The sequence below is a fragment of the Heterodontus francisci genome, chromosome 2 (genome assembly GCF_036365525.1).
Source record: "Heterodontus francisci isolate sHetFra1 chromosome 2, sHetFra1.hap1, whole genome shotgun sequence".
Lineage (NCBI taxonomy): Eukaryota > Metazoa > Chordata > Chondrichthyes > Heterodontiformes > Heterodontidae > Heterodontus > Heterodontus francisci.
The window spans coordinates 8,057,739-8,071,312 of record NC_090372.1 but is presented as its reverse complement, the minus strand read 5'-3'; the positions used below and the strand labels follow the sequence as shown (position 1 = coordinate 8,071,312).

At 44.5% G+C, this 13,574-nt stretch overlaps 1 protein-coding gene across 1 annotated transcript in view; it reads right to left on the bottom strand.

Annotated features, from left to right (window-relative positions):
• LOC137379133 (uncharacterized) overlaps positions 1-13,574 on the bottom strand; it is a 56,835-nt gene that overhangs the window by 21,364 nt on the left and 21,897 nt on the right. Inside the window, exons 2-4 of the mRNA XM_068049850.1 lie at positions 10,726-10,804; positions 8,357-8,482; positions 3,785-3,928 (exon numbers count right to left, since the gene is read on the bottom strand). Of these exons, the coding sequence (XP_067905951.1) occupies positions 3,785-3,928; positions 8,357-8,482; positions 10,726-10,804 (349 nt within the window). The remainder of the gene's footprint in view (positions 1-3,784; positions 3,929-8,356; positions 8,483-10,725; positions 10,805-13,574) is intronic.

Here is a 13,574-nt window from a genome sequence, read left to right as displayed (position 1 = left end):
CCCTATACAACTGAGTGGCATGCTAGGCCATTTCAGAGGGCATTTAAGAATAAACCACATTGCTGTGGCTCTGGAATCATATGTTGGCCAGACCAGGTAAGGATGGCAGATTTCCTTCCCTAAAGGACATTAGTGAACCAGATGGGTTTTACATTAATCCTGTAGTTTCATGGTCAGTAATGTAACCTCTATGCTACTGTACCCAAAGAGAATATGTTGAGGAATGAAGCTGACAGTTTCAGAATGCTAGCCAAAAATTTATTTATTTTTTATTTAGAGATACAGCACTGAAACAGGCCCTTCAGCCCACCGAGTCTGTGCCGACCATCAACCACCCATTTATACTAATCCTACATTAATCCCATATTCCTACCATATCCCCACCTTCCCCTACCATCTACCTATACTAGGGGCAATTTATAATGGCCAATTTACCTATCAACCTGCAAGTCTTTGGCTGTGGGAGGAAACCGGAGGACCCGGCGAAAACCCACACAGTCACAGGAAGAACTTGCAAACTCCGCACATGCAGTACCCAGAATTGAATTTGGGTCGCTGGAGCTGTGAGGCTGCGGTGCTAACCACTGCGCCACTGTTGCTTAAATGTTTTACATCTTTCCCAATTTGTATTTCAATTGACTTCAATAAGAACATAAGAAATAGGAGGAGTAGACCATACGGCCCCTCGAGTGCGCTCGGCTATTCAATCATGGCTTATCTTCTTCCTCAACTCCACTTTCCCGCCAGTCCCTAAATCCATTGATTCCCTTAGTGACTAAAAATTTATTGATCTCAGTCTTGAATATACTCAACAACTGAACATCTACAGCTCTCTGGAGTAGAGAATTCCAAAGATTCACAACCCTTAGAGTGAAGAAATTTCTCCTCATCACAGTCCTAAATGATCAACTCACTATGCTGAAACATTGCCCCCTCGTTATAGACTCTCCAGCCAGAGGAAACAGCTTCTAAGCATTCCACCCTGTCAAGCCGTCTCTGAAAATTTAATGTTTTAATGAGGTCACCTCTCATTCTTCTAAACACCAGAGAATATAGGCCCATTCTACTCAATCTCTCCTCATTGGACAACCCTCTCATCCCAGGAATCAATCTCATGAACCTCTGTTGCACCCCTACTAAGACAAGTATATCCTTCCTTAGGTACACAGACCAAAACTATACACAGTACTCCAGTAAAAATGGGGATAGAAGTTAAACGGGATGCTGACTCGCCATCACTCCTTTTACACAATTGCACAAAGTCAAGATCAACTCCCCACTTTTATTCTTATCGGGCTTGTGATTACAGTTGCAGATAACAGCTGATGAATGATTAGTATTTTGTGAATGTGTGTGTGTGACAACCTTTATTGTCCACAATGTTCACAAACTTTAACATTTATTTTAAACGGTTGACAGCCCAACTAAGATAGTCATCGTCATAGAGTCATAGAGAGATACAGCACTGAAACAGGCCCTTCGGCCCACTGAGTCTGTGCCGACCATCAACCACCCATTTATACTAATCCTACAGTAATCCCATATTCCCTACCACCTACCTACACTGGGGGCAATTTACAATGGCCAATTTACCTATCAATCTGCAAGTCTTTGGCGGTGGGAGGAAACCAGAGCACCCGGCGGAAACCCCCGTGGTCACAGGGAGAACTTGCAAACTCCACACAGGCAGTACCCGGAACCGAACCTGGGTCGCTGGAGCTGTGAGGCTGCGGTACTAACCACTGTGCCGCCCCCAATAGTGGATAGAGGAATGTCATATTTATTGTATTACATGTTGATCTTCTGTTATTGTCAACAGCCGTTTCTAGCTTATCTGAAGGAGAGGAACCTATTCATCACCACTGAGAAGATAAAATTCACTTAAGATTAAGTTACAGAAAACAATTTCTATTCACTGTAAAATTTCATGGTCAAAATGAATCATGTGCAATTGTCTTACTTAAAATGAAACTAATTTTTTTTACATGGAATTTATGCTGGAGCAGATACAAAGCATTATTAGTTCTGTCACAACTGTGCCTATTCATTGACCTACTGCACAGCTGAGGTTCCTGATTTTAACAAATATCTGATGGAAATATGTTGCCAGTGAGTATTTCTGCCCTCACAGTGGAGCCATCTGTATGTTGACATCAGGGTCACTGGATAGGGATCCGGAATAAATATCCAAAATGACAACCCAGTGGAGCAGGGGCAACACAACACAGCAAAATTCTCAACCTACAAAACTTGAAATTTGAAGATGTGGACACTATAAGTTAGCCACACTTTATTTTTCTGTGCATAGCTCTATAAATATTCAAATTGCCTCATGACTAGCATTTTTAAAATATTTTATTTCTTAATCATGTGCCTGTTTTTTATGTAGTCAGAGCTGCTCTTTGTTCTGCTATTAACACCCTCTCTGGACTAATGCTTTGTCTTTCAACACAAGCATTAACACACTTCATATTTAACAATTGATCTAGCATCAATTACCTTTTGCGCCTTTGTCCCAGGACAGCTTTGTTATTTAATCTCTCCTGCCCTCTGTCCTATCAAACAACTTCCCCTTTGTTCTCTCCCCACACCCCTGCCCTTCACTTGCTTATAACCTATTTCTTTTCTCACCTTTGCCAGTTCTGATGAAGGGTCACAGACCTGAAACTTTAACTCTGCTTCTCTCTCCACAGATGCTGCCAGACCTGCTAAGTATTTCCAGCACTTTTTGTTTTTATAGCAGATAGGGCAGATTGGGAGAAACTATTTCTGCTAGTTGGGGACGCTAGGGCTGGGGGAATAGTCAAAAAATTAGAGCCCGACCTTTCAGGAGTGAAATTAGGAAACACTCCTTCACACAAAGGGTGGTGGAATTTTGGAACTCGCTTCCGCAAAAGGTAATTGATGCTAGATCAATTGTTAATTTTAAAACTGAGATTGATAGATTTTTGTTTGCCAGAGGTATTAAAAGATATGGGGAAAATATGAAGTTAGATCACAGACCAGTCATGATCTCATTGAGTAGCGAAACAGGCTCGAGGGGCCGAATGGCCTACTGTTCCTATGTTCTTATGTTCTTAATGAGAGTAATGCTTTGCTATAGTTCCCACAAATTCAAATAAGAGGTGTTTGTTTGCAATGTGCTTAATTTCCACACTATGTAGTGTCGAAATGGCACAAATTGTTAATCTCTCTGATTTAAAAAAAACAAATTAAGCATCTATTAGATTTCCTATATTCACAGAATCTTTAAAGATGAAATAGTCTCATGAACAATTTAAAATTCAGGAGTGCTGTTTTGAAACTGGACAGAACAGAAATTGATCTGGAAAATTGTAATGTCTCAATTAAATTGGGGCTTTGAGATGTATGCTTGGGGGCAAACCTCTGACCTTTTTAATCATGAATTCATCACTCAGTACTGGCTTTGGGAGATCCTGTGAGAATACAAGAGAGCCGCTGCACCAGAGGAGATAAAGCCAGTACTGAGTGATGAATTCATACTGGACTTCCCATTGATTACTCTACCCTCCTGTCAGCTCAGCACCTCTCATCCACTTTGTGCCCTGTCTGACAATTTGGCTAGAATTACTAACCTTCCATATGGGGAAGAGCTAGTGAATTGAGATGTTCGGACTGGAACCCCAATCTCAAAAAGCGATGCCCAACTCCCACATTAAATCACTTCCTTTTTGACTTATATAAAAACTGCAGCTTTAAGTAGCCTCCATGGAATTCAATTTTTTTTCTTTAAGCCTACAGCGTTCCCATAACACCTGCTCACCTTTTTCCTTCACTTCAAAACCTGGGAAGCACGGACTGTCCCTGAGACAGTATTCGCAATCCTGTGAACAGTGGTAATTGGCTCTACATACACACTTTGTAGCAGTCACTGCATCTCCTTTATGGAGTACTTCAAATCCTTTCACTGTAAAGGAAAAAAAATAGTCTCACACTCAATGATAACCAGTGACCACGTGTAACCAACGGATGCTGCATGCTGGCATGTGCACGATAATATCCAGTTCAAATGTCGGACAATAGATGTACAAATTAATATATTTTTGTGGTCTATGACTCCACTTACAATATGGTGAAAATCTGGGTTAAAACAAAGGCAAAATAATAATAATTTGATACAACTTAGTGATTATGATAAATATAAACAAGCAAAGTACTGTCCCCTGTAAACCTTAGCTAAAGCTTACTTTTTATTTAAGTTTATAGTTAACACGCATACTTTGTAAATCAATTTAATTTGCTGACTATTCTCATTTCACACCATGTTGCCACAGGCTAACTATGAAGAAGGTTCAAATTTCCCAATTACATGCAATAAACATCACAAATTCTCCGCTGGGTGTCTCAGCAAAGGAGATATCCCAGTTTTAAGAGCAAAATCTGGTGCGCTGGCTCTCTGACACACAGTGGCCCCCGATATTTACCCATGAACAGGGTGCAGGAAGGGGCTGCGGCTGGGGGTTTAGGATTTCTGGCTGAAATTTACAGCAAGACACGCTTTAAACATTTTCTGCATGTTGTCAGCCTGACTGACAAGCCAGCTACATGTCGGGCAGGAAAGCCTGTGGCACTACGCTCCAGCCAGGGAACGGAAAAGAGGAAGGGAAATATGGGGAAGGGGGCGGGGGGTGGGGGTGGTGGGGGTGTGTGGGAAGATTGGGTTGGGGGCGTGGGAGATTGTCGAGGTCAGGGGCGGAGTTCCGGGATGGTTTGGCCAATCACAAGGGGGAGAGTTTTATGCTTGGTTTGGAGGCGAGGAGAGCATGTAATCGGGTGGGATAGTGACGAGGGGTGGGGGCGGAGTCCCTGTCATCTTCCCGCCTCAGCCAAAATAAAGTCCGGGGTGGAAAGGCCTGTGAACGACCTTCCCACCACCACCAAACCCCACCCCCCCTACCAATTGGGGCCTTTAAGTGGGCAATTAATCCTCAATTAAGGGCCTCACCCCGCCAATTAGCCCAGCAGTGGTTGGGCCTGTTGTCGCACGGGGAGCTTAGCAAGAAAAGCTCTGCAGGTCGCTTGCTGGCTCCGGGGGGTGGGGGACCCTCGCTAAAAGGCACAGTGCCTGATCGAGGGACCTGGCATCAGGGAAGGGGTGCCTGCTGAGAGTCACCACCACCCCCCCATCCCGTCCTTGCTGCTGACCACCGTACACTCCCTCCCCTGTAACACCCAAACTGCAAGACCCCTCCTGCCCTGACCTACCAGTGGCCTGGGTCCAGTGCTGCTTCTAGGCCTCAGGTAGGTGCTCCACCAGCAGTAGCCACCGTTTCTGCAGTGGCACTGCTCAGTTAAAGAGCTGCCGGCCTCTGATTGGCAGCAGCTGTTAGACAGCTGGACTTCTGTCACCAGGGTCCTTGATTCTGAGGAAGGCCCGCTGCTGTCCAGTTAAGTGCCTAATTGGCACTTGATTTGGCGGGCCTCCCACAGAAGGGGCGACATGGGGTTCTCACCGCGTTTTTGCCAGACGTCGAGATTCCCATCGCTCAGATAAAATCCCAGCCAAGGTGTGTAAAGAGGTTAATCTGTTGGCCCTAGAGGAAACATTCCTTTTCCTCTTGGCCCACAAGCAGTGCTGTAAAGGCATTTATCTCATTATCCAGCCCTTCTTGCCTCCTTCCACATGTCGAATCATGTGCTAAAAATAAAAATCGCGTAGCTTGGAGGCACAGAGCCTCCTTAAAAGATTTCAATGACAGATTCACCTCCTGAGAGCCGATTGGTCGGGCTGCCCTGTCCCACCTCCATTAAAACTGTAGATGGGTGGGTTGGAGACAAATTGGGGTCAGGGTTGAGACTTTTTACTGATCCACCCCACCCATCCTTGTTTTAACTCCTCCCATTATCCACTCAAAACAGAGAGCCAGGGTCAGAACTGCAAAGTATATTGCTTGAGGAATGTGAGCTCTTTGCTTTAATATATTAAGTGCATTTGCAGACTATTAGAATTCACTGCCACCCAACCCTCAAGAGACCTTGTATATAAATTGAGATTTCATAAAATATTGAAGTTTCTTGTAGATCCAACTCCACGAGTCTCGGGCAGCTCCCGTTGCATCAAATTAAATTTACAATATGGAAGGACTTCTGAGGAGAATTTCAAAAGAACTGCACCTTCTACTCTCTGCATTTTTAAAAATTCATTCATGGGATGTGGACGTCACTGGCCAGGCCAGCATTTATTGCCCATCCCTAACTGCCCTTGAGAAGGTGGTGATGAGCTGCCTTCTTGAACCGCTGCAGTCCACGTGAGGTAGGGACACCCACAGTGCTGTTAGGAAGGGAGTTCCAGGATTTTGACCCAGTGACAGTGAAGGAACGGCAATATAGTTCCAAGTCAGGATGGTGTGTGACTTGGAGGGGAACTTGCAGGTGGTGATGTTCCCATGCATTTGCTGCCCTTGTCCTTCTAGTTGGTAGAGGTCTCTGGTTTGGAAGGTGCTGTCTAAGGAGCCTTGGTGCGTTGCTGCAGTGCATCTTGTAGATGGTACACACTGCTGCCACTGTGCATCGGTGGTGGAGGGACTGAATGTTTGAAGATGGGGTACCAATCAAGCGGGCTGCTTTGTCCTGGATGGTGTCGAGCTTCTTGAGTGTTGTTGGAGCTGCACCCATCCAGGCAAGTGGAGAGTATTCCATCACACTCCTGACTTGTGCCTTGTAGATGGTGGACAGGCTTTGGGGAGTCAGGAGGTGAGTTACTCGCCGCAGGATTCCTAGTTTCTGACCTGCTCTTGTAGCCATGGTATTTATATGGCTACTCCAGTTCAGTTTCTAGGAACATTGGAGCAGGAGTAGGCCATTCAGCCGTCAAGACTGCTCCTCCATTCAATTAGGTCATGGCTGATCATCTCTAGCTGAATTCCAAGCTTTTGGACAGGGCAACATCCTAATGTTTGGTGACACCTGAAGACAGATTTCTCGCTATTCCACCACAGCTTCCCTCCAGACATGTTCATGATTATTTCTTCAATTGAAAATCGTAAGTCTAGAAATCGGAATGTCTGCCGCATTTTTAAGATGAGAAAACTGGCACTGAAGGGCCTAATGTGTTCTGTGGCACGCACACGCTCATTCTGTGCCAGGACAGCTCTCCATAGCAAATTGGTTGGAGTACCCTCCTTAGGCCCAATTCCTACCCAAATCCAGCATCTACCATCTGTTTTGTCAATCATGACTGACTGCAGCATATTGTGGTCAATCTTTTCAGGCCTCAACTACAACATTTTACTTACCTGAATGTTCCTCCTGGTTTCACATCGAGACTGCTGCTGGCTCCTGCTCCTCCCCCACAAACCCTGATCTCACTGTGAAGGTGACACCAATATCCCTTCCACCCTTTTCAGAACTGGCACATTGTAGTGCCCCCAACGCATCTGATGGTGCAAGATAGTCAATTTTGCTTGGTCCCCTTGTGCATCAGTTTAGGTGTGGTGATCACTGTTGTATTCAGGCAGGAACCAATTTCTGCCCTTGTAGACATATGCCACGGTGCCTGGAGCCTTTTTAAAACACTTGTGAACCAACTGGGAATGATCTGACCGGATGGAAGATAAGGGGATCAGGAGGATCTGTTATATTTTTAAAAAGTAAATAATGACAGCAGTCTGCCTCTCCAAAAGCTGTGATTTCCCAATCATGATTTTATGCTGAAAAAAATGCACTAAATGGAAAGAAGACACTTCCACAAAAGCTGGATGGAAAATCAATGGGTGATTCACCCTGTCCCAATCTTACGCATCTACCTATGGTCACACCAGCAGCTTGTTTGACTGGTCTCAGTCAGGCATGGTGTTGGAAACTCAAAGGAAGAAAATAAGATCAATAGGATGAGGTTTTAAAGAAACTAACAAAGGCATACTTCCAGCAACAACCCGAAGCACAAGTTAGAAAAGCTATTCTCTTATCGAGTATGCTGATAAGAGCATCCATGACTCCTTTGTCCATTGTACTAGTTGTGATTACCAAATTTGAATAGCCATTAGTTTATATTTAATGCTGTGGGTTAATACCATGTGAAGGCAAATTAACTTGAACGGCACTGCGATGGCAAGACAACTTGTCCTGTATTATAGGTGTGCACGTCTAGTGTAAGATGCATCGTCTCATAGAGTTGAGTGCATACATATATACATGAACAAGCAGATAGGGACACTTATGTATGCACACAGACGCAGGCAATTCATATTTCCCAGTTCTATGTCCTTTTCTAAACCCCTTTAAAAAGAGTTAACAATTGAAATGCAGTGATTATTTTCAAACTGGTCAATTGTTAACTACTTTATTTTGAACATATGGATCTTAGTGTTGGACCAAAACACAAGTAGATACTAACTTTCATCACACTCGATCTGTTTCAAACATTCTGTCTGAGAATTATTGTGCTCCAGGTACTCCCCTTCCCCACAAGGTTTGCAGTCGACAGGTTTCTCCATAGTACAGGAAGCAGAGAGATAGAAGCCTAAAAAAGAATAGACATTGTTAATATCAGTATGAGTCCTCTGACGCTGGCATGCTTCACTGGTAGCAATGAAAAGGGGAAGAGAGACAGGGACTTTTCTACAATATGCATAGGAATGTACACTATGTTATCAATACACCTGGTTTAAAATGTGTCCAACAATTGGGGATTTCATTTTTGCTGAAGGGAAGAAGGAACGCACCTTCAGTCAACACCAGACACCCACAAACCGAACCACTCATCCAAACAAAACTCAATTCTCACTTTATGCAGAACACACATTACTTTAATGACTTCTGCGCGTTGTTAGGCTCCCGTTGCGACCATTAATGTAATGTGCACACAAAATGAAATGACATCACTGGCTAGAACCTTTGTTTCCGTTGTTCATTTAAAAATATGGGTTTCATCATTTCCATTGCAGACAGCTGCTTGGCATCTTTGTTGATGGACCTGGAGCTCATTGCCATCAATTCTTGAATTTGGTGTGGTTTGAGAGGAAATGTTGCAGCAGGGACAGAAAATTGGTTGACGGACAGGAAACATGAGGCAAAGGCCTCCATTTCTGATGGTCACTGACCTGAAACGTTAACTCTGCTTCTCTCTCCACAGATGCTGCCTGACCTGCTGAGTATTTCCAGCGTTTCTTGTTTTTATTTCAGATTTCCAGCATCTGCAGTATTTTGCTTTTATAATGAGGCAAGGGCAGATGGCTGTGGTTCAGACTGGAGAAGGGTTAGGATTAGTGATGCACCCTAGGAATTAGTTCTGGGTCTGTCAGATCTCACATTGTAGATCTGCTATTGTAAATGTCGGGAAGAAACCCACAGCATTACATCCTGGATTGCTGCTGTAAACTGAAACTTTATCATTCCCTCTAGTGGCACTTTGCGCATGCTACACCAAGCATGTACGGTGGCCTCAAATGAACAATACAATACATAGCAAATGAACAACAAATGAGCAATACACTACCGGGTCCACTTGTGTTCTCAGTATATACAGATGATTTGGATTTGGGCACATAGAGCACAATCTCAAAATTTACTGATGATGCAGAAGAAAAGGGTTTGGCAGATGGGAAAGGAATCAGCCTGCTGGGAGTCGCACGTGCGCCATTTTGAAAAAGTGTAAGTCAATGTAATTTGGGAAGAAAAATAAGGAATTAAAGGGCTTCCTCTGGCCAACGTGTGAGATCCAGGACGATGCTGTGAAGTGTATTTGCAGCAGAGAGGGAAAGCAGCTGCAGGGAGGGAAGGTTCCAGCCTACACCGTGTCACTGCATATCCTGGAAGGGGGAGTCATTCTCAAAGTGAGCCCATCTCTTTGTCAAAACCCCTCACATGAAGACCTGAATTATACAGTTGATGATGAGTAAGTTTCTTGCAGGATAATTGATCTGGACATTTGGAACATCAAGGCGCCTGGTACAATATCAGCTCTGTGTTTAGGTCCTTCCCCCACAATGAAAGTGTTTGCTTGTGAGATGATGGATGAGGAAATTCTGCAGGCTTGGCATAACAGCTGCTGGAAGGTGTTCCATTGAGGCCAGGTTTGAGAACATGAGCTTGTTTACTCAGGGCTCAATGATTACTAGGATTAAGATGCAGAGAGACATGCAGTTGTTGGCGAAGCTCTAGATCTTCAAGTGGTGAAACCTGAGTTTGATAAGGTATTGTGTGTGTGTCTAAGCTGTGGTTAGGAGGATGGCGTCAATGCACTAATAACTTAGGGTCAGTTTTGCTGCTTAACATGTCACTTGTAACGGCTGAGCACCTAGCAAGGATCTGAAGACCAATTAAATGACTATTGGTGAGGGAGGAGGGGGCTAAGTGGTACCATTTGAAGTTGAGGTGTCTCCAAAATGGATAGTGATGATATTTGGAAACAGGTCAATTCTCAGTGACAGGTTCAGTAATCCAATACCTGAAGTGGGTGGTCTGTCATGTTCCAGAGCAATGTTGATGATTAATCAGCCAGCCTGGTTCCCGAAAGAGACATGGAGGGGTTGGCCTATCCCAAGGGAAACAGGATATTTCCCACTTGGCTCTGTATCTGAGTCCTTGCCTATTTTCCAGCACTTCTACTCTGTTCCTACTGGAGTTATTATGGGAATGTGCTGGAGGGGCTGATAGAAATTGCCTTTTCACTGCCAGTGCAAGACAGAAATATTGTGAAAATGCCCTAACTTCGACAATATCTACAGTAGGAAATCTTACAGACAATGACATAAAGAGGTTCACCTGCTTGACACTCATTGCAACAATTCTTTCCTTTGTCATAATGGTGAGCACAGTTTGAATTCACATGATGTGGATTTGCCTGCAAAACAGAAAAACATGTTAGAAAAATTAATTTATTTTGTGTGTGCAAGTTATATCAGTGGATGTTGTCAGCCAAGGCTCAGTTGGTAGTCTTGTCTTTGAGCCAGAAGATTCTATGTTCAAGTCACACTCCAGAGACTTGAGCATAAAATCTATGCTGACATTTCTAGTGCAGTACTGAGGGAGTGCAGCACTGTCAGAGGTGCCATCTTTGCATTGAGAAGTTAAACAATCTGCTCCCTCAGGAGAAGGCTGAAGCATTTGCATCCATCTTCAGCCAGAAGTGCTGAGTGGATGATCCATCTCGGCCTCCTCCTGAGGACCCCAGCATCACAGATGCCAGTCTTCAGCCAAGCCAATTCGCTCCATGTGATATCAAGAAACGGCTGAAGGCACTGGATACTGCAAAGGCTATGGGCCCGGACAACATTCTGGCAATAGTACTGAGGACCTGTGCTCCAGAACTAGCTGCACCCCTAGCAAAGCTGTTCCAGTACAGTTACAACACTGCCATCTACCCAGCAATGTGGAAAATTGCCCAGGTATGTCCTGTGCACAAAAGGCTGGACTAGGCTAGATGGGATTGAGGTTCACAAGGAGGAGGTGTTAGCAATTTTGGAAAGTGTGAAAATAGATAAGTCCCCTGGGCCAGATGGGATATATCCTAGGATTCTCTGGGAAGCTAGGGAGGAGATTGCAGAGCCTTTGTCCTTGATCTTTATGTTGTCATTGTCGACAGGAATAGTGCCGGAAGACTGGAGGATAGCAAATGTTGTCCCCTTGTTCAAGAAGGGGAGTAGAGACAGCCCTGGTAATTATAGACCTGTGAGCCTTACTTCGGTTGTGGGTAAAATGTTGGAAAAGGTTATAAGAGACAGGATTTATAATCATCTTGAAAAGAATAAGTTCATTAGCGATAGTCAGCACGGTTTTGTGACGGGTAGGTCGTGCCTCACAAACCTTATTGAGTTTTTCGAGAAGGTGACCAAACAGGTGGATGAGGGTAAAGCAGTGGATGTGGTGTATATGGATTTCAGTAAGGCGTTTGATAAGGTTCCCCATGGTAGGCTATTGCAGAAAATACGGAAGTATGGGGTTGAAGGTGATTTAGAGCTTTGGATCAGAAATTGGCTAGCTGAAAGAAGACAGAGGGTGGTGGTTGATGGCAAATGTTCATCCTGGAGTTTAGTTACTAGTGGTGTACCGCAAGGATCTGTTTTGGGGCCACTGCTGTTTGTCATTTTTATAAATGACCTGGAAGAGGGTGTAGAAGGGTGGGTTAGTAAATTTGCGGATGACACTAAGGTCGGTGGAGTTGTGGATAGTGCCGAAGGATGTTGTAGGGTACAGAGGGACATAGATAGGCTGCAGAGCTGGGCTGAGAGATGGCAAATGGAGTTTAATGCGGAAAAGTGTGAGGTGATTCACTTTGGAAGGAGTTACAGGAATGCAGAGTACTGGGCTAATGGGAAGATTCTTGGTAGTGTAGATGAACAGAGAGATCTTGGTGTCCAGGTGCATAAATCCCTGAAGGTTGCTACCCAGGTTAATAGGGCTGTTAAGAAGGCATATGGTGTGTTAGCTTTTATTAGTAGGGGGATCGAGTTTCGGAGCCACGAGGTCATGCTGCAGCTGTACAAAACTCTGGTGAGGCCGCACCTGGGGTATTGCGTGCAGTTCTGGTCACCGCATCATAGGAAGGATGTGGAAGCTTTGGAAAGGGTGCAGAGGAGATTTACTAGGATGTTGCCTGGTATGGAGGGAAGGTCTTACGAGGAAAGGCTGAGGGACTTGAGGTTGTTATCGTTGGAGAGAAGGAGGAGGAGAGGTGACTTAATAGAGACATATAAGATAATCAGAGGGTTAGATAGGGTGGATAGTGAGAGTCTTTTTCCTCGGATGATGATGGCAAACACGAGGGGACATAGCTTTAAGTTGAGGGGTGATAGATATAGGACAGATGTCAGAGGTAGTTTCTTTACTCAGAGAGTAGTAAGGGCGTGGAACGCCCTGCCTGCAACAGTAGTAGACTCGCCAACTTTAAGGGCATTTAAGTGGTCATTGGATAGACATATGGATGAAAATGGAATAGTGTAGGTCAGATGGTTTCACAGGTCGGCGCAACATCGAGGGCCGAAGGGCCTGTACTGCGCTGTAATGTTCTAATTCTAAAAAAAAAAATCCAACCCGGCCAAATACCGCCCCATCAGTCTGCTCTCAATGTTCTCCCTTCGCCAGCTACAGGAGAAATGCTGTGAACAACAGATGCCCCTCTACATTGCTTTCATTGATCTCACCAAAGCCTTTGACCTCGTCAGCAGACGTGGTCTCTTCAGACTACTAGCAAAGATTGGATGTCCACCAAAGCTACTAAGTATCATCACCTCATTCCATGACAATATGAAAGGTACAATTCAGCATAGCAGTGCCTCATCAGACCCCTTTCCTATCCTGAGTGGCGTGAAACAGGGATGTGTTCTTGCACCTACACTGTTTGAGATCTTCTTCTCCCTGCTGCTCTTACATGCGTTCAAGTCTTCAGAAGAAGGAATTTTCCTCCACACAAGATCAGGTGGCAGGTTGTTCAACCTTGCCCGTCTAAAAGCGAAGACCAAAGTACGGAAAGTCCTCATCAGGGAACTCCTCTTTGCTGATGATGCTGCATTAACATCTCACACTGAAGAGTGTCTGCAGAGACTCATCGACAGGTTTGCGGCTGCCTGCAATGAATTTGGCCTAACCATCAGCCTCAAGAAAATGAACATCAT